Source organism: Camelus ferus, chromosome 3, assembly GCF_009834535.1.
Source record: "Camelus ferus isolate YT-003-E chromosome 3, BCGSAC_Cfer_1.0, whole genome shotgun sequence".
In the NCBI taxonomy this organism is placed as follows: domain Eukaryota; kingdom Metazoa; phylum Chordata; class Mammalia; order Artiodactyla; family Camelidae; genus Camelus; species Camelus ferus.
The window spans coordinates 96,187,055-96,210,496 of record NC_045698.1 but is presented as its reverse complement, the minus strand read 5'-3'; the positions used below and the strand labels follow the sequence as shown (position 1 = coordinate 96,210,496).

General features: G+C 35.6%; 2 protein-coding genes across 9 annotated transcripts in view; one reads left to right on the top strand and one right to left on the bottom strand.

Annotated features, from left to right (window-relative positions):
- FAM13B (family with sequence similarity 13 member B) overlaps positions 1–23,442 on the top strand; it is a 100,923-nt gene that overhangs the window by 68,546 nt on the left and 8,935 nt on the right. For 4 of the 8 annotated variants that reach the window (XM_014555550.2, XM_032476816.1, XM_032476812.1 and 1 more), the window contains 14 exons: positions 2,593–2,657; positions 4,812–4,860; positions 5,273–5,420; positions 8,166–8,231; positions 9,642–9,852; positions 10,489–10,618; positions 11,738–11,819; positions 13,477–13,706; positions 15,474–15,557; positions 15,787–15,882; positions 18,174–18,257; positions 18,352–18,515; positions 19,072–19,173; positions 19,536–22,262. In XM_014555550.2, coding sequence (XP_014411036.1) covers positions 2,593–2,657; positions 4,812–4,860; positions 5,273–5,420; positions 8,166–8,231; positions 9,642–9,852; positions 10,489–10,618; positions 11,738–11,819; positions 13,477–13,706; positions 15,474–15,557; positions 15,787–15,882; positions 18,174–18,257; positions 18,352–18,515; positions 19,072–19,173; positions 19,536–19,659 — 1,635 coding nt within the window. In that variant the 3' untranslated portion in view covers positions 19,660–22,262. Of the gene's footprint in view, positions 1–2,592; positions 2,658–4,811; positions 4,861–5,272; positions 5,421–8,165; positions 8,232–9,641; positions 9,853–10,488; positions 10,619–11,737; positions 11,820–13,476; positions 13,707–15,473; positions 15,558–15,786; positions 15,883–18,173; positions 18,258–18,351; positions 18,516–19,071; positions 19,174–19,535; positions 22,263–23,442 lie in introns of those variants that run through there. The other 4 variants (XM_032476811.1, XM_032476813.1, XM_032476814.1 and 1 more) reach the window with 4 other exon arrangements.
- Positions 23,025–23,442, bottom strand: part of PKD2L2 (polycystin 2 like 2, transient receptor potential cation channel) — a 30,044-nt gene continuing 29,626 nt past the window's right edge. The window contains exon 14 of the mRNA XM_032476827.1: positions 23,025–23,433. Within this exon, the coding sequence (XP_032332718.1) occupies positions 23,337–23,433 (97 nt within the window). The 3' untranslated portion in view covers positions 23,025–23,336. The remainder of the gene's footprint in view (positions 23,434–23,442) is intronic.

The window sequence follows — 23,442 nt, the reverse complement described above, 5'->3', positions numbered from 1 at the left end:
ATTTATCTATTTTATATATAGTAATTAGTTTCTGCAAATCCTGAACTCCCAATTTATCCCTCCACCTACCCTTTCCCCCTTGGTAACTGTAAGTTTGTTTTCTATGTCTATGAGTCTGTTTCTGTTTCATAAATAAGTTCATTTGTGTCATTTTTTTAGATGCCACATGTAAGTGATATCATATGGTATTTTTCTTTGTCTTTCTGGTTTGCTTCACTTAGTATGACAACCTCCAGGTCTGTCCATGTTGCTACAGATGGCATTATTCTTTTTTATGGCTGAGTAGTATTCCATTGTATATATACACCACATCTTCTTTATCCAGTCATCTGTCAATGGACATTTAGGTTGCTTCCATGTCTTGGCTATTGTAAAAGTGCTGCTGTGAACATTGGGCTGTGTGTACCTTTTCCAATTAGAGTTTCTGGATATATGCCCAGGAGTGAGACTGCTGATCATAATAGTCTATTTTTAGTTTATTGGGTTTTTTTTTTTTAAGTGGAGTTACTGGGGATTGAAACCAGGACCTCGGGCATGCTAAGCATGTGCTTTACCACTGAGCTATTTCCCTTCCCCTATTTTTAGTTTTTTGAGTAATCTCCATACTGTTTGCCATAATTGCTATACCGAACTACATTCCCACCAACGGTGTAAAAGGGTTCCCTTTTCTCTAAACCCTCTCCAGCATTTATCATTTGTGGACTTTTTTTTACATATATTTATTTTTATTTTATTTATCATTTAAAAATTTTTCTTCCTTAATGGAGGCATTTGGGATTGAACCCAGGACTTTGTCGAGGCCAAGCACATGCTCTACCACTGAGCTATACCCCCCACCCTGTTTGTGGACTTTTTAATGTTGGCCTTTCTGACAGGTGTGAGGTGATGCCTCATTGTAGTTTTGATTTGCATTTCTCTGATAATTAGCAATATTGAGCATTTTTTCATGAGCCTTTTGGCCATTTGTATGTCTTCACTGGAGAAATGTTTGTTTAGGTCTTCTGCCCACTTTTTGATTGTTTTTTGTTGTTACTGAGTTGTATGAGCTGTTCGTGTATTCTGGAAATTAAGCCCTTGTTAGTCACATCATTTGCAAATATTTTCTGCCATTCCATAGGTTGTCTTTTTGTTTTGCTTTTTAGTTTCCTTTGCTGTGCAAAAGCTTGTAAGTTTAACCAGGTCCCATTTGTTTATTTTTGCTTTTATTTCTATTGCCTTGTTAGACTGCTCTAGGAAAACATTGCTAAGATTATGTCAGAGACTGTTTTGTCTGTATTTCTTCTAGGAGGTTTATAGTGTCTTGTAAGTCTTTAGGGCATTTTGAGTTTATTTTTGTGTATGGTATGAGGGAGTGTTCTAAGTTTCATTTTAAATATTGGATCTGTGTAATGGTTATTTTGTGTGCTCAGAAACCTTCATATTTAAGAATGTAAATCTTTGTTCTAGAGCATAAAGGTTGCTGAAGTCTGATTTCTAGGTCAGTGATTCTCACACTTTGGACCTGAGGACCTGACCTCTCTATACTTTTAAAAATTATGGAGGATCCCCAAAAGCTTTTGTTTACATAGGTATATCTATCATATTTAGTACCTTAGAAATTAAAACTGAGCAATTAAAATATTTGTTAATTGTCTTAAACATAATAAAATTACTCAAGATGACATAAATAAGGTTGCTTTGTTTTCTTAATAAAAAGCAGCTTTTTAAAAAAATTATTTTGAGGAGTGGTGTTGCTAAACTTATTTACAAATCTTATTAACATCTGTCTGACTTAATAGAAGTAAACTGGATTTTCATATCTGCTTCTGCAGTCTGTCTTTTGCTATATGTTCTTTTGTTTAAAGTATATGAAGACAATGTAGCCTCCCAAAGATACATAGTTGGAAAAGAGATGCATTTTAATAATTTTTTTTCAGGTAATTACAGATTGTCTTTCATATTAAACAAAACTGCACGTGGTAGTTTCTTAAGAAGATTGAACCTTTTACTTCAGAAGTGATCATCAGAAAACACTAAAAAGTTTACATAATTGGTAGTATTGCACAGGTCATTTGTGTTAGACTCGGTAGGTATTTTAAAGAGGAATAGGCATGGGATGATGTGACTAATTACTGAGCCCCCATTGGAAAGAGGGGAACATTCTCATGTGTTTCTGAGGTTTGGAGTTATTATTTCAAATATATTTAATAAAGGGATCTGGTGAACTATATGACTCCTCTGTTACCTGGTAGGAAGTTACCAACTTGTATGTTCATGGCTGAGGAGAAAGAGAAGTAGCGGATCATCATTTTTAGAGGAGAGAATTCTAAAGAAGGAAAAAGAATATGATAGCAGTAGCAGTACCTATTGCCTAATAGGGTAGCAAGAAGTGCAGGCTTCTCATTTCACACACACACATGCACACACACACACACACGACTCAGGTTTTGAGGAAGATAAATTACTCTGTGAAAAAAATGCTAGCACCTATAGCTTATGAATGATGTTAAAGAGGGGTATTTGACCAATTTGTAATCTAGTGTCCTAATTTAGATCAGAAACTTCCGCTCATATGTAAGTGATGGGAACTCCAGTGGTGTATTCTTTTTTCAGTCTGTAGGTATACTATTAGAGCCATGCAGTGACCGTGGTGACAGTGAAGATGGCTGTCTTGAGAGGTAAGCATTTTTTTTTGTTGTTGCTAATTAATTACTCATTTGGAGAACTGAAGCTCTTAACAGATTTGGGGGTGAATTTTTCAGATGAGTCTATCCATTATACATTTTAGATGATCTAAAAACCCAAACTTCTTGTTTTAATGTATAAAGTATAAAGCATGTGAAATGTCCATAAGTATTCAGAGTGAATGCGGGTTCAGAGAGACATTAATAATTTGGAAAACATTCAAATGGATGAACACTGCCTTCCTGTGTTAAAACTTTCGGTTGATTTGAGAACCAGTTGGGAATTTATTGATAACTCTGAAGATACCTTTCAGTGAGTTAATTCTTAGTCTTGGAACTATGGATAACTAATTGAAAGATTGTAACATATTTGTGTCAACAAATATGTACGGGATGTTTTTCTTCCGCTTCAAGCTCCCAACTCCTCCTCCATGTGTCCCAGTATTCCAGTTCAGTTGTATGCAGTTGGTGCTTGTTTATGTCCTTGGCCAGCAGTAATGGAAGGGGATCCTTAAGACAATGAGTATTTCAGCCACATATAATCTCCATAGACACTTGATAGAGTCCCTTTGAACATAAGCTTTCTAGAATGTTTTAAAGTAGATTTTGGGTGTTGTTACTCTTTTTATGATTCTTTAAGACATTGCCAAGAAGTGTGTTATAATTTTCTTAGGAAAGATGATTGGGTATTCTAAAAACACAGCAGTAATGAAGTTGTAGACTGGATTGTCAATACTGAGCAATCCCAAACAGCGTTACTAATTTGATGATAGGCCACTGGCAAGGATAAACTTGCATTAATGCCGTTGTCTCTCTTAATTGTGGGTGGGAAACCTGTTCTTTGAGAGTAAATAAATTCTTTGGAGCCATGTCTCTGGAGCATCCCCATATTCTGCAGGTCCACAGATTTCCTGCTTATAGCAGTTCCTTTTGCTTCCTTTCAGGAGGCAGGAATGATCCTCTTCCAGCCCAGGGTATATTGGAGCTATGGGCTGAAGATATAAGATTAACAGCATTAACAGGCATTCCCCGGAATGATGACATCTGGATTTGGTAGAACAATAAGGGTCCATTTAGTGAGGACTCAGTCTTTTTTGGAGAAAACTCTTTTCTCTTCAACTTGTGTATAGGTTAGCAAACTTGCTTTTAGGTCTGAAGATTTTATTAGTTAGGTGGATTACGTTTTGCATGTTTAATACTTATATTTCTCAAATTTAGATGATTAGATCTTTTAGTCTGTTAAGGTAAAATTTAGTTCATCCCACGATTTGCTCCCACTCTTAGTGAAGGAGGGCCTTCTCTTGCCACGAATTTTAGTTTGTTTCTCATGGTCAGCAAGAATAAGGTAATTATGTATATAAGGAGATGACCTGCCATATTTAGATCAAGACCTGTCTTTGAGTGCACACTGTTATGGCAGGGTAGGAGCAGCACCTGGATGTGTCATTGAAAATTGCCATCATGTCTTTGGGGAGAACTTTCCCACAGTCAGCATATTGATAACCTGCTGTGATTCTGGATGCTGTGTTGACTGGTCAAATAGGTAGAGACCATTTGTAACAGCTAGTGGTTAATTTTTCTACGGAAATAAGAGGTGAATTGAGATTTTATAAAATTTCTTTTACCTAGTACCATTATGTTTTGAGGAAAGAGAGGTTTAGAGGTAGTAACCTTGTTTTGATTGTAATAGAACACTATCAGATTTAAAATTTAAGACATGCTTTTAGCAAATCTTTAAAAGTAAAAAAAAAAAGTCCCAGAGTTGGGGAGAATAAAGCTATTTGGTTAAAATTAATATTTATTTTACAAAATTTTCTCCATTATATGTTCAAGTCTTTTGGTTTCTGCTTATTGTGGAGTATGTTTTTCCTTTTAAAATATTTTTCTTCTTGGGATGTGGCTGTGTGTGTAGGGGGTGGCGACTGTTACTTAATTTTTCTAAACCTGAACTGATTCTGTGGATCTTTTCAGTAGTGTGTGATTTTCAGATATAGGGCTCCAAAGAATGCGCATATGTCCAGTTGCCACTTTCTTCTCTCACTTTGTAAATGCTAACTATGTGGGGAAGAGAAGAATCTAGGTAAGAAATATGCAATGAGAGTATCCTATTTATTCTTAAAAGCCTAATAACTTTACCTGTATTTCTAGGAAAGAATATTTGTCATTTCACAGTGATAAATTGTCACACTTGATATTGGTAAGAATTATTTTTCTCTTATGGTTTTTAAAGTTTGACCAGGTTTAATCTACTAGTTATTGTATCTAGCCTTTAACTCTTGGGTTGAATAGGTTTAAAGGACATTTACATATAATACTTCTACCAAATGTTTTACAGTTATGCAGCCATTTGATTTGCCACTTTTGTTTATAAGAAATGTGATTATGAAAACAGTTTCCTTAAACTAGGGTCCAAACTTGGTTTTCCAGTAAGATATATTATAAAACTGCAAATTCATATTTGAAAATAGTTTGGATGGTGGGAATGGGACAGTTGATTGTACAAGCACAATAAACTAGTGAAGACTACATGAGGATATATGCTAGTTGTCCTTAAGCTGGATGTGAAAAGCTTCTTGGTTTTGAAATGCATTCTTTATTTTAAAATACAGGGTTCAAGTAGCAAGATATGTGATTTGAATGCCAACACTGAATCAGAACTGCCAGGAGGTCAAAGTGTTGGTGTTCAAGGGGAAGCAGCATGTGTCCAAATTCCACATTTAGACCTGAAGAATGTTTCTGATGGTGATAAATGGGAAGGTAATTTTACCCACACACATTATTTTCCTGATAATGTTATTTGTAATGGAAATTATCCAGAGCAGTAATGAGATTACTGCCTTTTCTGAGCAACCTTATTCATTTTTATTTGATTCGTGTAAGAGTGAGTATTTTTACTCAGATGTACTAATGAAATTATGGGGCATCTATCTCATTTAAAATGGAAGTTCTTATTTGATCCATTAACTGTGAAGATGGATGTTAAAACTGATTAAGAAAATAAAATCAACGGTAGACTTTTGTTACTTGTTAAACCAGGTACTATCTTCCATTCTTTGAAAGTTCAGTATGTTAGGGCTTGGGGATCTCAACACTTTGTAGAGGGCTTATATATAGCTACCTTTTATGATCAGGAATACACTAAAAAAAATTATCTTCAAGGATATTTGTAAGCAAATATAGTACCATATTTCTGTATCTCTGTGTTAGGTTATGAAGGTATGGGAGTAGTGTCCTAACAATTTTTACAAGGGAAAGGAATTTTAATTTTAAAATGCAAGCCACGTAGGTATATGTGTTTATTGTATTTGTCAAAACTCAGCCACGCATACTTAAGGCTTGCATTTCATTGTATATAATTTTTTTTAATCAAAAGAAGCAAAAACTAAATAATGAAACTATAGTGACTGATTTGCATGCACAAGTGTTTAGGGGGACATATACTGATAGCTGCAGTGTACTTGGAAATCCATGAAAAAAGTAAGATGGTTAATGGGGTGGAAAATGTTATAAAGCAAGTATAGTAAAATGTTAATGATAGAATCTAGGGGACTGGTATATGGATGTCCACTGTAAAATATGCTAAACTTTGCTGTGTATTTGTAAACTTTCAAATAAAATGTTGTGGGTGAGGAGAGGAAATAAGCAGCAAATTTGGATCCAGAAATCCTCTAGATCGAACACCTTCCTTTGTCAAGAGATAGGGAGACCACTTAGGAATCTTAAAGTTATGTATTTGTTCACTTGGATGATGATCCCTTGGTTATCTCACCTTTGGCAAGTTAGCTGATGACATACAGTGGCAGTAACGAGAAATTGCAATGCCAATACCTTGGACTCCTCTTGCCACCTTAAGTCTACCCACCTGATCACAATTGGAGTGTTTTATTTTTAAGGTATAGCCAATTTTAAAAAAGTCCCAACCAAGTCATTGTCTTTGCTAATCTTTACTGCTGTCTCTCTACACATCCCCCACCTCTTTTTTTTTTTTTTTTTTTTTTTTTTTTGGTCTAGTTGTTTGGCTTGCCCAGTGGCATATTATGTGTTTTAACTTAGACTTAGTCAGGAAGTTACCTTCCATTTATTTTGTTCTGGGTGATTCAGTCTGTTTGGAATTTATGAAGATGCTCCCCAGAGTTAAGGGATACATTAGCATACTGGTGGCAATGAATATCAAATGTCCGTTTTAGTTAGTTATCCCGGCATAGACATTGAAAAGGAATGATGGTCAACAGAGTATCCCTTGAGCTGCAGTAGGAAAGGAGTCTCTGAAAGATGAAGCTGGGATTCTGACAAATAACTTAATGCTTCTTCCCCTTGGAGGATGCAGATAAATAGCTCTTCACTGTCTTTGGCCTGGGTCTTGATCTTAAGTTTTAAGCATAGATGACCAATTATTTTCCATTATCAAGGAAATTGGAAGTTCTCTGTCCAGCTTCAGCTTTCTGGAGGCTTCCCCAAAGAGAACCTGATGCTGGGCTCTCTTTGTTGCCTTGCTAGAATCCACTCTTTACAGCTTTAGTAGATAGGGAAAGAAACTAACTATGGACTACTGATCCCTGATTTTCAGTGCCTGAGCTGTTCTTTTAGCTACCTGGCTCAACAGCTGTGACAAGTCCATGTAGGCTTCCTACTGGCTCTCCCAGGAATAAGGGTCAGTTACTTTCATAGAGCCAGCAGCAGTAGACATCTGAGTGACCTTCTCAGCCATGAACCCTGCATGTGCTTGAGAGAGTGGCTGTTAGTGGACCATGTTGTTCTTTCTAATTTTGCAAACAATACAGAGATTGATTTTCTACAAGTGGGAGTTAGGATATTCAAAATAATAGTCTTCCTTAATGGGCCAATTTACTTTAGACCCTATATACCTTGAAATCAGAGATATACCCTGTTTGATGTGACTCTTAATAGAGAAGTAGGGTGACTCCAAATAGAGGCCCACCTCATTCTTCCTAAGTATGTGGTGGGTTTGGTTTTTTGTATTGTTCAAAGGATAGTCAGCAGAGTGCACTTAGCAAGCAGGTAGCACATGTCTGCCACCAGTATGCATTTGTAGCAGCCATCCAAAGATCTTGGCTTTTAATGGAAGTGGACAACATCTTTTCTTCAGATTCTCTCCTGCTGGCTCTTGAGTAAAATACAGTAGGATCTTTTCAAAGAGCAAACTAAGGGAAATAGCTTTCTGTCTAATCAATTATACTGAAAAGCTTCAAACAGTACCTGGTTAAGTTTCCATTTCTTCAGTTTTATGTTTGAGTTTTAGTAGAACAGCACTATTTTGAGTTTTTTGCCTTGCTTGCTGAAATGGAAATGTATGTTTGTGTTTGTTTTTAAAGTTTGGTTAGTAGTAATTTCTTTGAATAAAGTTTTTGAGCAGAATGCCTAACTAGTTTTAGGGAAATGTTTTTGGTATCTTTGGCTTTGTGTTAGTTATGTGTATGGTTTGTTCTGACTGTGCTGTGTGTTCACTTTAGTATTTTTTGCCATTTTTTTCCATTTTATTAGCGTCATGCCCTATCACTTTTCCCCTCATTGATTTCAAAACAATGCATCTGCAGAGAGATGGGGAGGGTAAGTATGGTTCACCATAGTTTAGCTTTTTTGCTTTTTTATGGTTCACTGTGTTTGCCTTTTTATTAGCCCTTCTCCTGCTTTTCCCATATATCAGGAAAACTGTTCTGGGTCAAAAACGATACCCAGAAAGTATTTTGTTATTTTGTTCTTCCCTCTTTTCTTAAAATGAGATTTCTCATAAAATGTTTATTGCCAGTTACTTATTTGCTGGGAAGCAGGTACAAGGGTTCCTTTGAAAATCACTTTATTGGTGGGTTTATTGTGGGACTGCACGCTTTGTACCCAATTTTTAGTTATCAGATTGATCTGGGCTTTAAAAACTAAATTATGTTCTTAATACCCTGAAAAAAAATGCTTTAAATTGCTAATGCATAAAGTTAAACCAAGTTACTAAAGTAGCAATCCTTAGCTATTGTGTGAAGAAAAAGAAAACATCATTCTTGATTTTTGACACTGTCAAGCCATTTTTGCATCCTGAAATACTTAACTCATTTTTGCTACTGTTAAAAGCCAGAGCATCACAGTTTTAACTGTAGTTATGTATAAAGTTAATGTGTAGATGGAAAAGTTCCTCCCTGCCCCTCGACTCCAGTGATGCTTGAAGATAAGTTTGTATTTGGAGTATATTTGTGGATTCTGTGTTTATCTGTATGTGTTCTGTATGTAATCAAACCTTATTTGTTCAGAGACATCAAATATCTTAACATGGGTTCATTTGAGAACATATAGGATAACTCCAGTCAAATAAATGTGCTTATTAAGAAGGCTGTCAAATTTTGTCTTGGTAATACTATTGGGTGTTTAATTATTAAAATGCATATCATATACAGGAATCCTGTAACAGAAAATAACCACTGCAGTTTAATGTTAGAGGCAGAAACTGTCAGGTGAGTTAGCTGCTTGTTTGGAAATACTAGAATTCTTTTGGAATTCAAGTGCTCCTTTGGTGAGTGTTCTGTTTGGCATGCAGAATAGCTTCCACTTCCTCACAAAGCCACTTGACAGGGAGGGACGGTTTATTCACCTGGTAGCATTTGGCTAAGTTTAATTCCTAACTAAGGATTGCTGAGTGTCCACTCTTTCTACATGAAGACTTTCCCCTACTTGAAGAATAATGTTTAGTAGAATTTTAAAGAGCTTGACAGTGTCCCTTCTTTCTTTGTGACTGGGTTCAGAAATTTTAAAGTATAACTCCTTATGTGAAATTAGAACTCTGGGTTGAAAAATGAAGCTCAGACAGTTTTAAAAAAACTACAGTAGACTTTATGAAGATCCTAGTATGCCATAAACGTTACAGGAACTACTACATAATGATAAAGATTTAAAGAACATATAGCTAATACTGTGACTTTTTTTCCATGTGGAACCAAGAGACCCATGGTACCATTCTTTGTGTTTGTTTTGCAGAGCCATTTCCTGCTTTTAAGTCTTGGCAGGAAGACTCTGAGTCTGGAGAAGCTCAGCTCTCTCCACAGGCTGGAAGAATGAATCATCACCCTTTGGAAGAGGATTGTCCTCCAGTATTATCACACCGTAGTTTAGATTTTGGGCAAAGCCAGCGTTTCCTCCATGATCCAGAAACGTTGGATTCCTCGTCTAAAGCACTTTCTTTTGCTAGGTATATGACTTTTACGTTCTTATGAGAGGTAACTCCTCTTACATACCCGGGTCCTTTGAGAAATTTTAATCCTCCATACCTGAAGTTGACAGCTTTCTCCCCAATTTCATGAAGATGCTTTTGTAATTTTTCATTGTGGGGGCCCCTAAATTCTGAATTCATTGAGATATTTGGGGTTTGCTCTCTAATAGTCGTTTCCCCATGGTGTATTTATTCGTTCGTGACTGATACATAGAACTCTGGAAGGGGAGCCACAAGTGGAGTTCACCAATCTCAAATATTTTTGTTGTCAAAACTTGAAATTATATTGATTCTGAATGTTAACATCTTGTCTTCGCTGTTTGAACACCAAAAGAGCTCTAAGCTGCTAGATGGTGTCTTTGTTTCTTCTCTGCCTTTGCCCAAACAACTTCTGAGTGATTATAGAGTGTTTTCATCCCCTCTTGTGTTAGCTAATTTTGTGGTCTGTAAAATTATAATTTAAGTTTCTTTTTATTACCTGTTCTTTAGTGTTAGGGATTTAATTTCACTTTAAAGATATAGTTCTTGGTAATACTATCGTGTTATGTCAGGGTAATAAGAGATACGATGTTGATAACTGGAAAATTTAACTGTTTGCCTCTTGTTCTAATTCAGGATTCGAAGATCATCTTTTAGTTCAAAAGATGAAAAAAGAGAAGACAGAACACCATATCAGTTGGTAAAGAAACTTCAGAAAAAAATCAGACAATTTGAGGAACAGTTTGAAAGGGAAAGAAATAGCAAGGTAAGTTTGTAGCATTGCCTGTTGTGAGGTAAATCTTTCGGAACTGTGAGGACGTACTTGGGAGTGCATTAGTCTGTTTCCTGGGAGAGACAATGAATCTGAGATGCCCAGAGAAGTAGTGATCATATAGATCTGAGTTTATATAGATCATTAGTCTCCTGATTCCAGACCAGGATTCTTTCTGGTGCACCATTACATCTTTACATTTCCATTGGCAAAACAGCTTATAGAATTTTTAAAGCAAATATTTTACATTTACACACTTTAATGCTATTTCTGCTCCCTCAAAAACCACAAATTCCTAGATTGGTGGTGGGTTGGGGTGGAAGGGTGAGGTATTTAATAACTAGAACACGTGAAGTGGGAAAAGCCGTGTACTTGGAAACAGAAGACATTAAAATCTGGCTTCTGGCAGTTGCTGGACCCTACTCCAAGAGAGCTTTACTTATCTTGCCCTTTCTACTTAAAGTAAAATGAGATGAGGATTGAGCGAAATCCCTGCTGTTGGAACTGTAAAATACTCTTTGTGCTTAAATTAAAATAACCATTGCTTACCCACAGAGGTTTTAATGGTTCTGTTTCTATTTTTAGAATTTCTCATCTTAATTTTATTGTGGTATTAACAAATTTGTTAAAATATTAGCTTTATGAATGAACAGTGTCAATCTATGAGTAGATTTATTGTCATAGAGTTGTCTTAGGTTGGATTATCTGGAGAGCATTCTGAAACAGATTTCAGTGCATGCGATTTCTGGGGGAGTGTTTAGGGGGAACAATAGCGGTAAGGAGTGAGGCCAGCAGAGTTGAATAGAGGAGAAAGTAGACCTCTGATACAGTTTCATTCGAGGCCTCAGCCTGATTCCACAGGGTCTCAAGCTAGAATGGCTGTTCAGGATTGACCTGAATTGAGACGAGGGGGCCAGGCCTTTTAGTTCCACATCAGCCAGTCATGGGTGTGGGCTGCTCCAGAGGAGGGGTTGATGGGCCAGGCAGCTCCTTTGGGCAAAGTCAAATTCCCAGAGAGGAACTTCGCACAGTCTGCAGCTGAAACACCTGGAAGCTGAGAGAGTAGGGGTTGATGAGTGCCTATTCAGTGATTCTGTATTCTTAATTTTTCAGCCCTCCTACAGTGATATTACAGCCAATCCAAAGGTATTAAAATGGATGACAGAGCTTACCAAACTGCGGAAGCAAATTAAAGGTATAAAATGTGCCACTTTTCTAATATATTTGCATTTTAAAATATTCTTTATAATAATATGTCTGAGAGTTTTATAATTTTTAATAATTTTAAACATTGGACTCTGGCAAAAATTAATATTTCCTTTGTTCTTTTATTACTTATGGTCAGAGTTGCAATACTGTATTATATTCTTCCAAATGTATTTTCTGTGCTTTTATTAGTAATAGTCTTTTGAAAGGTGCTCCAGATTGTATATTCATAGATGGTATTATATTATGAAGTTTATCTGGAATATATTTAAACTATTAAGCAGTTCTGAGTTTTCTGGTTATTAAGGATTTTTGGTTGGCATTTCATCCAAGATTAGGAATATCTAATCATGATCAACTGTGTATACTACAAAGACTAAATTGTAAGCCATCTTGAATTACAAACTAGGTCTTGTGTTACTGGAGTTACAGCAGTTGCTAAGGTATATTTACTTGTGGGTGTTCAATGAGTATGCTTTTTAATAATTGCTAATATTTTTAAAATCATCTTTACCAAGTATGGGTTTGTAATCTGGAGCATCACATTTTGGTTTATTCCTTTGAATTTATTCAGCAAAAATTTTAGTATGTAAGTACCAAGTACTTGAAGACGTCTGAGGTTATATCAGTGAACAAGACAGACAGGGTCCCTATTGTCATTGAGTTTACATTCTTGTGGCTAAATAAGTTCTCCAACTACTTAGAATTTTCCTCTACAATTGTTAAAAATTTCCTTGTTTAATACCAGTTTCCAGTCATTGGTGAAAATCATTACCTTGAATGTATTACTAATGGTTGTCATTAAATTATTAGCCTACTAACTAGTTTCCCAATTTTCTTCCACTCTATTGCCCTACAGTGTATTCTCTGCATGGTTACCAGAATTATCTTTTTTAAAAAAACTGTGTTACTATCTTGTTCATAGCCCTTTAGTGGGCTTCCCTTACCCACTTAGAGTAAAGTCCAAACTCCTTACTCTGGCTTTCAATGCCTTTTATATTCTGTCCTTTGCCCATTTTATCCCTTTCCTCTCTCATTTTCTCTTCCTTAAACATGTCACTGTTTAGGGCCCTTGTCCTAGCTGTTGCCTCAGTTGGTGGGGAATGCTCTTCCCCTAAATCTTCTTTGCTAGATTAGCTCCTTTTTATTCCATGTTCAACTAGGATGTCACCATCTTAGAAAGGCCTTCTTGGTCAATTCCATCCCAAGTAGTTGCTTTTCCACAAAGCACACTCCTTTAACATTGTGGCATCATTCTATTTTCTCTTCTGTAAAGAAGATATAAAGATAAAAGTGCTATAAAGCATTTACCACTCTTCGAAATTATTTTGTTTCTGAATCTGATTGCTTAGTTTTTGGTTTTTACTTCCTGAATATATGCTCTGTGAAAACAGGGACCATGTCTGTTTACTACTGTATGCTCATGAGAGCACCTTACTTCAGTAAGTTTTCTGTGAGTATTGGTTGAAAGAAAAACAGTATAGTTCTCTTGCTGTATATAAATATTTCATGTGACCTTGAAGTATCTGAACCTTGTATATTGTTGATACATACTTTACTTTTGCACATCTCGCATCTCTTTTGACCTAGTTGTATTTTAACTAAAATCAGTATTATTGATCTGTCTTCTTGGTTCTGAAATGTAGATGCAAAACACAAAAGCTCTGATGGAGAATTTGTACCTCAGACACGTCCACGTAGTAACACTCTTCCAAAAAGCTTTGGCTCTTCTCTAGACCATGAAGATGAAGAGAATGAAGATGAATCCAGGATCATACAGAAAGAGAAGAAGCCATCTAAGGAAGCAACAGTTGAACTTATTCTGAAAAGACTGAAAGAAAAACGTGTTGAGAGATGTCTTCCAGAAGATATCAAAGTAATCTTGAGCTATAGTTTTTGCAGACTAGCCTTTAGTTTCCCTGAAATAATTACAATCATGGCATAAAGATGTCTAGGTATTCTGCTGATACAGAAACATGATTATTATCAGCACAACAGAAGTACCTGAGTCATAATAAAACTAAAAAAACCTAGAATGCAATCTTTTCATTTCTGTTGGAGGTAATTAGCAAGATGAGTATGTTAAGCGCATGAAACATACCTGAGTTTGAATCCTGGCCTTGTATCTTAATAGCTATATGTATTGAGCTCTTAACTTATGCCAGTTCCTGACTGATTATGTTATGCTCATTCTGCCACTGAGTCCCTTCAACAGCCACTGACTTATGTGGATATGATTATGCCCATTAAAATACTAACACATTGTGGTTTTGAGGATTAACTGAATTTTGTTGAAGAACCATTACTCAGTAAAACTTATGCCTAGGACAGTCCTGGTCAAAGCACTTGGCAACCAAGATCTTGTATCAGATAGTATTTGCTGGGAGAGTACAGAGGTAGATGGTCTCAGGTGAACTTTTATCCAGACAATGATGAATACTGATACGCATTTCTATCTTGATAGAAGAGTACCCCTTATGATCTAAATATTAGAGTCTTTCTCGCTTCAGACAGCTGGATTAGAAAGTCTAGTCGCTCCCTTCTCCAGTTTTTCTTGTTTTTGGTTTTATGTTATACCACCCTCCTCTTCTCCCTGCCTCCTTTCCTTTGGATTTAGGTTGACTTAGGTTTATTGAAATTCATTCTCCTAAGTTTAAGGTTCAAGCCTGAGGCTGAAATCACAGTGTTTCAAAGAGTCTACACCCAGCTATCTTCTACTACATGTACATAATCTAAAATATTTGTTATAGGAAGATAATATCAAGTGATTTTTTTTTAACCTCTAATTTTGATACTGGTGAGAAACGGTGTCCTAGAGATAAGTGGAGTTTGTTTGAGTTAAAGTGTATCTCGTGGTACATTGATTCATTGGGATGTTAAAAGATGATGCTGTGGAGCAAAGTGGGAAGGAGTTATAAGCAAAGAAATTTGAAATTCCTGCCTACTACCATTAGAGTGCTAAGAGATATGAGAAGGGTATTTTATTTTCAGTATAAAGAAAGTGCCAGATGAGGGGAAACGGAGGTCATAGAGTAGAAGTCTGAGGTCACAAATCGACATTGTTGAGCTTTTTTCAGGATCTTTTTGCTATACTGCCAGATTTTCTTAATAGTATAGGAGAATTACCAGGTTTTAAGACTTGTGTATGCATGTGTTTTGTGTGTGTGTGTACACACACAAATTTATAGTGATAACGCTAAAAATTATGTGCAAAATTGAAATAATAGGCATTTATTTTGCTTATTGTGTGCTGAATAGGCACTGTCGTAAATACCTTTACAACATAATAACTCATTTAGTCCTCATTAGAACTCTGTAAGGTAGGTGAAGTATCCCCCATTTTACAGATTAGGTTGTTGAACACAAATAGGGTAATTTACCCACTATCTCTAAGCTCTGGTATTCATAACTTATTCAGATGAAATATAAATCAGACCACCAAAGGTGGTTGGTACGTAGTTACTAGGAGACTGAAAAATGTTGCCTGCAAATTCATAAGCAAAAGATGCATTCTTACTAACCTAAGCTAGAGTGGTAATGGGCTGTCCTTTCAGCCTAATTATTTACATTGTGAGGGTGAAGAGAATGATGCTGCTAATGGGAGGGTTTTTTTTGTTTTTTGTTTTTTGGTTTTTTATTCTAGAAAATGACAAAAGATCATTTGGTAGAAGAGAAAACTTCTCTCCAGAAAAGTCTTCTTTATTATGAAAGTCAACATGGAAGGCCGGTAATGTCTCTCTTGCTAAAAAGATTTGATTTTCTATTTTAAAGAGCATGAATCACTTTTGTGGCCCATATCTTCAGAGCCATTTCATAGAGCATTGTTTCCTACATTTGGGAGATTGCCTACTTATTTAAAATAATTTTTTAAAAGTTGAAGGGAAAGTTATCTTGCCCAGTGTTTTAGAAATTTTAGATTTCTGATGACTAGGTGATTTCCATTTTTCTTGCTTCAGGTGACCAGGGAAGAAAGGCACATTGTTAAACCTCTCTATGATAGATACAGACTTGTAAAACAGATGCTGACAAGAGCTAGCATCACTCCTGTCCTTGTAAGTAAAACATGCGAGTATTCATCTAGTTCATTTTACCAAGACCTACTCTTAAAAAAAAATTATTATGAGAAATACATAGCCAAGGTAACAAGAATTGTATATTTAAGGTGAGGTCACTGCTTTTAAAAGAGTAGGAAATTAATTATAAGTGCCTAATACTATCTCCCAGGAACTTTTATAAGCATTTTTATCTGTGATTATGTCATTAAATCCTGACAAGTCAAGTCACAACAGGTAGAAGATGAGAGCCTCATTTCACAGATGATGAAACTGAGACTCAGGAGTGATGTGTCCAGGGTCACCTATGTGTAGAATTAAAAACCCATTATTTCAGACCCTTGCCTAATTTCTGTCCATTTAAATTCATGTCTTTAAAAATACATCAGTTTTGTGAAGGTCATTATGATGATGTTCATTTAATTGTACAATAATATAAACTGATTTTTTTCAGTTCATCTTTTTAAATGAGAAAACTCTATTAAAATAATGTTTATTCATATTTGTATGCATTTTTTGAGAAAAATGAAAACTAATTCTTAACATACATATTAAATGCTATTCCCAAATTAACCATTAGATAGTATGGCTCTAAATTTCAGACTCACATAGAAAGCAGCATGTAACCCCTTCTACATCATCTTCTAGGAATTAATTTTCTGGAGCTTTTCATGTGCGTAAGCTTGCAGGCCATTTTTATGTTGATAGCCTCTTGGATAGGGGTTCTCTATAGGCTTTGACTGCCTAACTACTCATTAGAAGGTTCACAGTAGCCTTCTGAGCACTTTTTGTTTTGAGTTTTTTGTTTTTGTTTTGGAAGGGGGAGGTAATTAGGTTTTTTTAGGTTTTTTTAATGGAGGTGCTGAGGATTGAACCCAGGACCCTGTGCATACTGAGCAAGCACTCTACCACTGAGCTATACCTCACCCCTTCTGAGAACTTTTTATTTAGTCCTTATATAAACATTCTTTTTTAACTGGCTGTTTTTTTAGCTGGCCCTCTCTCAACACCACTTTGTTTAGATATAATCAATTTTCTTTGAACAATGAATCCTGTATGGTTTATACTCTTTCACACATATGATAGTTTATTTAATACAGATTTTATCTTTTGATTGCAAGGTATTTTTGTGTGTCACTGACATTTCCATAATTCCATAATGGTACGAATAGCCTGAATTTCTTTATGAAAACCATTTTGGAATTCCATAGGTTTGTTTTTAAGGACTGAGTCTGTTGGAAGCATTTTTAGATCTTACGGACCCCTAATTATAACTATCAGAAAGAGAAATGTGAGGTCTAAAAGTTAAACCAAGACAATAGGGAAAAATCTTTTTACCAACAAATGGTGCTAGCAGTTCCTCAAAAGCTTAAACAGAGAGTTACCATGTGACCTAGCACTTCTCCTTGTAGGTATATGCCCAAGAGAATTGAAAACCCATGTCCACACAAAAGCTTGTGCATGAGTGTTCAGAGCAGCATTACTCAAATAGCCAAAATGCAGAAACAGTCCAGGTAGATGTCCAGCCAACTGATGAATAAACAAAATGAGGCATATTCATGTAATGGAATATGATTCAGGCATACAAAGGGATGAAGTACTGGTACACACTATAATGTGGATAAACCTCAAAACATTTATGCTAAGTGAGAAAAGCCAGACACAAAAGGCCACATATTGTATGATTTCATTTATATGAAATATCTAGAATAGGCCAGCCCATAGAGAGGAAGTACACAGGTGTTTGTCATGGGCTGGGGAGAGAGGCCTTGTGAGTACAGGGTTTCTTTTAGTGGTGATGAAATGTTCTAGAATTAGATAGTGGTGACGGTTGCACAACTTTATGAATACACTAAAAATCACTAAATTGTGCACTTTAAATGAGTGAATTTTATGGAAATGAATTATATCTTAATGAAGCTATTATTTTTTTTTAAAAGGAGCAAAAGTGGTCCTCAGACCAAAAAAGTTGATAGCTATTCTTAAAAAGAAAAATGCTCCCAGTTCAATTACATGTAATACTTTTTTATTACTTAGAATTTTAAAAACATTTATTGAATGAACTCTTTTAGAATTACCTAGACATAAATTAATCATTTATCATTCTTTTGTACACATAAGAAGCAAAAATAAATTTAGTAAGGAATTCCTAAAAATTTTTAAAGCACATGGCTAGGATTTTGAAAACAAAGTTTAAGATCTGTTAAACTTTTAATGCAATAGTAAAGGGAATCTTCACTGAACACTTTAAATACTTAAAATGTAACCCATTTGTATGTTTATTGTTACAGGGATCTCCATCCACCAAGCGAAGGGGTCAGATGTTACAGCCAATCATAGAAGGAGAAACTGCACATTTTTTTGAAGAAATCAAGGTAATCCTTAAGAAAAATCATTCTCTGATCTCTTTCCTAAAGGAAAAGTGAAAAGTCCTTGTATGTGTGATTCTCTGTTTGGATATCTTTTTAGGAAGAAGAAGAAGATGGTGTTAGTTTGTCCTCTGAGTTAACTGATATCTTGAAAACTGCTGAACAGGCACAGTCTTCATTGGAAAACTCAGAATCTGATGTTGAAGAAAATCAAGAAAAATTGGCTCTAGATCTCCGATTATCAAGTACTCGAGCAGCTTCTATGTATGTCTGCTGGTTTATGATTTTAGTCTATTTGTGTAGTAAAATTTATATACAAAAAAATTCAATGTTAAATAATCGAGCAGTTGGAGAGAATGAATACTCAAGAAATACACCCTTTTTTAAAAGTGTGATTTATAAATACATGTTGTCATTCACATTTTCTTTATTGAACATTAGTGTGTTTTAAAAATTAAAAAAAACTAAAACCCTACATTTGATGCCTAACAAAGTGCCAGAACCAGCTGAGAGTTACCTGTCAGTTTGTGCTCTATCAGCTTCTTTACCTAATGTGGCCTATGACTTTATTTCTTGGCCCTGTCTTCACTTTAGGACCAACTTTAGGAAGTTTTGTTTTTTGTTTTGTTTAAGTACACATGCAAAGCCCTTACCTACAGCTATTCTGATTTAGTTGCTCTAAGCTGGAGCTTAGACATTGGTGTATTCTAAAAGCTCCCCAGCTGACTTTATTTTGCAACTGGGATTAGAAACACTGTTAGGAACACAATGAATTGAAAGTCCCCTTTCAAATAATGTTTTCTTCCCATTTCAATTTTAGGCCTGAATTACTGGAACAACTTTGGAAAGCCAGAGCTGAAAAAAAGAAACTACGTAAAACATTACGGGAATTTGAAGAAGCGTTTTACCAACAAAATGGAAGGTTTGTTGAGCATCACAGAATTGAGTCCTTTTACTTCTTAAACTCACAAGTGCCCATATGTTAAAATAAAGGAGTATATAAGAATAGAAATAAATTATGCATATAAGGATAAGAGTAGAAAACATTCCTTTATACTCTGAAGCCCTGCTATTAATGGGAAGAATAAGTCAGAGCTGGAGTAAACAACATCTGATAAAATATTTCAGGGTTGTCCTAAATGGACAATGCATAGTTGACTCAGTGCAGAGCAGTTTTTTATTTGAGCTTATATTGGGTAATATTGTGTCTCACATTAGGACAACTTCTGGGACTTTATTTTCCAGGTGATCTCTAGATTATTGCAGATTTTATTTCTCCCCTAGGAATGCCCAGAAAGAGGATCGTGTTCCAGTGCTTGAGGAGTATAGGGAGTACAAGAAAATTAAAGCCAAGCTTAGGCTTCTTGAAGTTCTGATCAGCAAACAAGATTCTTCAAAATCCATATAAAATATGCTCCTAGAAAACATCGTAAAACCAATTGTATTCCCTGAAGCTATCATCGTGTGTTCTTGCCTGGTACTTCAGTTCATTTTGTCAGACACTCAGAAAGTCTCATTTTGTACTTGGTTGTGGTACCACTAGAGAAGTGATGGGAGGGTAAGTAGACCCTTTCTAGGAAGTGCGATGTTTCATATTAACCACAGACTGTCTCTATCTAAACATCCACTTTTCTTCATTGTTTTGTACTACAGATACATCCGGTTAGTGAAAGACTAATATTTTATCTTTTCAATTTCAAGAACTTTGGATATACAAGCTTTTTGTTATTACCAACTTTATTGTTTTGTTTTTCATTACTCAAGAAAATTGAGAGGAAAATCTTCACATTGAATTCTTCGGTTGCCTTTTTCTTGCAGAATGAATGGAAATTTGAAAGAAAAGCCTATAAATGTGCACATATGCAACTATGTTCTGTGTTTTCCTAGAAAACCAAAATCAACTGAAATTTCAAGTCCTACTGTGGAACATGTTTCTGTTTAATTCCCAAAGTGACACTTTCACACAGGTAGTATGTTAGCAAAATTGCGCAAAGTATTGGTCACATAGCTCCTGGATGAAGATAACAGTGGGTAGACCAAAAAGTGACCTTGCTTATTAGTATAGTGAAAACGCATACCACACACAGAACTGAATCGTATCACATGCTGCCTTTGGGACTTAAGTTACTGTTTATTTCCTCAGTTATATTTTATCAGCTGGTGATGATGTGATTTATCTGGATTAGAGCCTGTGTCCATCCCCACCCCACCCCGCTCCCCACCCCAACCACCTCCAGATAATGTGAGAAAATAGCCATGTCAGTATGTAGGAACTCTGATGGTGCTCAGATTTGTGTGTTCAATCACATGGGCTTAAATTGGCAAAAGAATCATTATGCTTGAAGTAAATCTATTTTTAACAAGGGCTATACCACTGCATTTTTATATGTATCTTCAGGGGGTTGCATCATTATTTTTCCTTTTTAATTTTTAAAGAAAGCAAAATCCATAAGGAAAACATCCTCTAAAGGGACCACCTTTTGCTCTGTCACATGCTGTTTAAAGCAGCTGGCTACAAGATGTAAAGTGGTATGCCCCTTGTCATATACTCTAAGCATATCTTTTTTTCTTTGGTTTTGCATGGCTTTTCTTCAGGTTCCTTCCTGGTATAATTCTGCTAATTATTTTCATAGAATGGTGACTTTATTTGTGCTAACAATATAATAGTCATTAACAGCATAATCTAGTCAGGCTTAATCTAAGTGTAATTATTTTCCTGGTGCTTTTTTGGATTGATGAGTGTTTCACTTTGTGCCCACGTTTTGCATGCAGTGATTCATGCATGGTTTTCTTAACTAGCTAATGTTCGTAATTTGTCCCATACAAAAATGGACTTTTGCAACATCTTTTAATAAGGTGAGGGAAGCATGGACCTCAGACTTCTGGCACTATTACATAGTAAGCACATGAAGTAGCTTGATAATAGGTAGCATTTCTAGTACTTCACATTTTAACTATGTGTGCAATGCCTTTTTTGGGGGGGTGGGGGGCAGGAGTATTCCTTGGTAGTGAACGTGCAGTTGGGAAATAAAGCACTAAATCCAGCCCGTTTCGTGTGGTTTCCTTTTGATATAGCTAGGTTATTCATAATGTATACCTAAAAAAGTGAAATTGAAAACACCAAAAGATGGTACCACTTTGATTTGAATTCATCATGCAGTGTACATTTAGTTAATTTCTTTCAGTCTCCAGACAGGAGTATATCCAAACATCTGATTTAATGTACACTGTATATTGTTTTATATGAATGTTTTATTTTATATACCACATGCAGAAGTGTCCATATGCACTATTTAAATGTTTTAAATAATATATTCCTTCTTTATAATGCTAAATCTATATGAGTACCATATTTTTATAAGTCAGTGGCCTGACTGGTTTCATTTTAGAATTAACAGCTGCTTCATGATGTTGGTTATTCGCTGTTAATGTTTGGCTGCAAGTAGAATAGATAAAAGTGGCATGGCAGCACTTATGCTGTGTGACAGTAGTCTGTGTCATAGTTCAGCAGTTAAGTGGTAGAATTAGGCAGTTTGTGATAGTTTTACTTTGGTACAAATAAAAGCTGTATATCTATATACAAATTAATATATAGATATATATATGACCACCAGTATAATTGCATTGCGGTGTCTGCACTTCATTGTATAGACTTTTGTAATAAAAGAACTTTAATGTTCTAAGTCATTGTAAATTTTTTTTGTCTGTTTGTTTTTTATTAGATGTTAAAAAGGAAAAAAACAAGACCTCAAGTGTTCCCTTGCCTTAATGTTCTTAGGCTTTGTTTGGATTACCCCAACCAGGGACCATGTTGGGGGACAACAGGGTTACTAAACCACTTGGCTGGCTACAGCTCTAGGAAGAAAGACAAGGAAAGGCCATGTTGTTGATTCTCTGTGGAAATCTAGGGAGAAGATTCAGAGGGACTAGAAGCATTTCTTGTTGCACTGATTTATCCTATTAAGAAAACTTGACATACAGTCTCTAAGAGAATAGTTTGGCTTGAGGAAGGTGAGTATATTTAAAAATTCCTTTATTCATGTTTTATGGTCCAATGTGGAAGTTAAGTACTGTGGTCAAATGGTGTTGCTTGGGTTGGGAGAACATACGGCTCCTCTGTGAGGGTTCATGTAACCTAAAAAATTTAGAAGAGTTTATTTCCAGTTTCCAAAATGCCAGCCATCCACAACGTTCCAACCATCCAAACAGGGCTTTTGCAGCGCTCTAATTTGCACTAATTTGTGACTTTTAACTCTGGTACTTCCACCTTGCTCTTTTATTTTATTTTTTAGAGTATATTTTACTTTTAAAGTAGTTGAGGGAGCACTTTTGGGAAACTTTAAATGTGTTACTTTAGAAACTGTCTAGATGAATTTCCAGTTTGTAGATACTAGTGAAATTTCTGTAGGTGGTTGCGAAGTTTGTCCTTTTATACTTTGCCTTTTTCCAGGAAATTTCCAATTGAGCAGAATAGAGGTGTGATTATTTTACTTGGGGTCTTATTTAATGGTTTTCTAGGATCCTGAGTATTTACTAATTTAACTTTGGCCAAGTTAGAACATGGTACACGACGAGAACACTAGCAGTTCTTATACTTCGTGTAACACTGAGAAAAGTGTCTTTACCTACTTACTAAACTATTAAATAGAGACCTGCCCAAAGAACTAAAAGCAGTATTATTTTATCCTTTCCATTCACATTCCTAGAATTTAATAATAAATCTCATTATAAAATTCTTTGTTTGTACCAGTGTGTTTATATTCAGGAGGCATGTTGTAATATGCATGGATTGTATGTTGAGTCCCATTCCTGGAAATCATTTGGTCATTGTCCTTGACCCTGATGATAGCTTGATAATAGGTGGTTTTGTGCTTTTAAAGTATACCTGAAGAGGGTGAGTATAGCTCAGTGGTGGAGCACATGCTTAGCATACATGAGGTCCTGGGTTCTGTTCCCAGTTTCTCCATTTAAAAATAAATGTAAAGTGTACCTGAAATGGGGACAAGTTAAGGAAATAATTCGGTATAGGTATAAATCATTAGAAATGCTCAGTGATTGCATCATAGAGTCTCACCTCCACTTGGTTCAGTATTGTAGAGCTGAAACCTTTCTCATCACTCGGTTTAGTTTTAAACTGACGTAGTGTAATTCCTTCTCCAGCTCCACAGCATATAAAAAGAGGCTAGAGGAT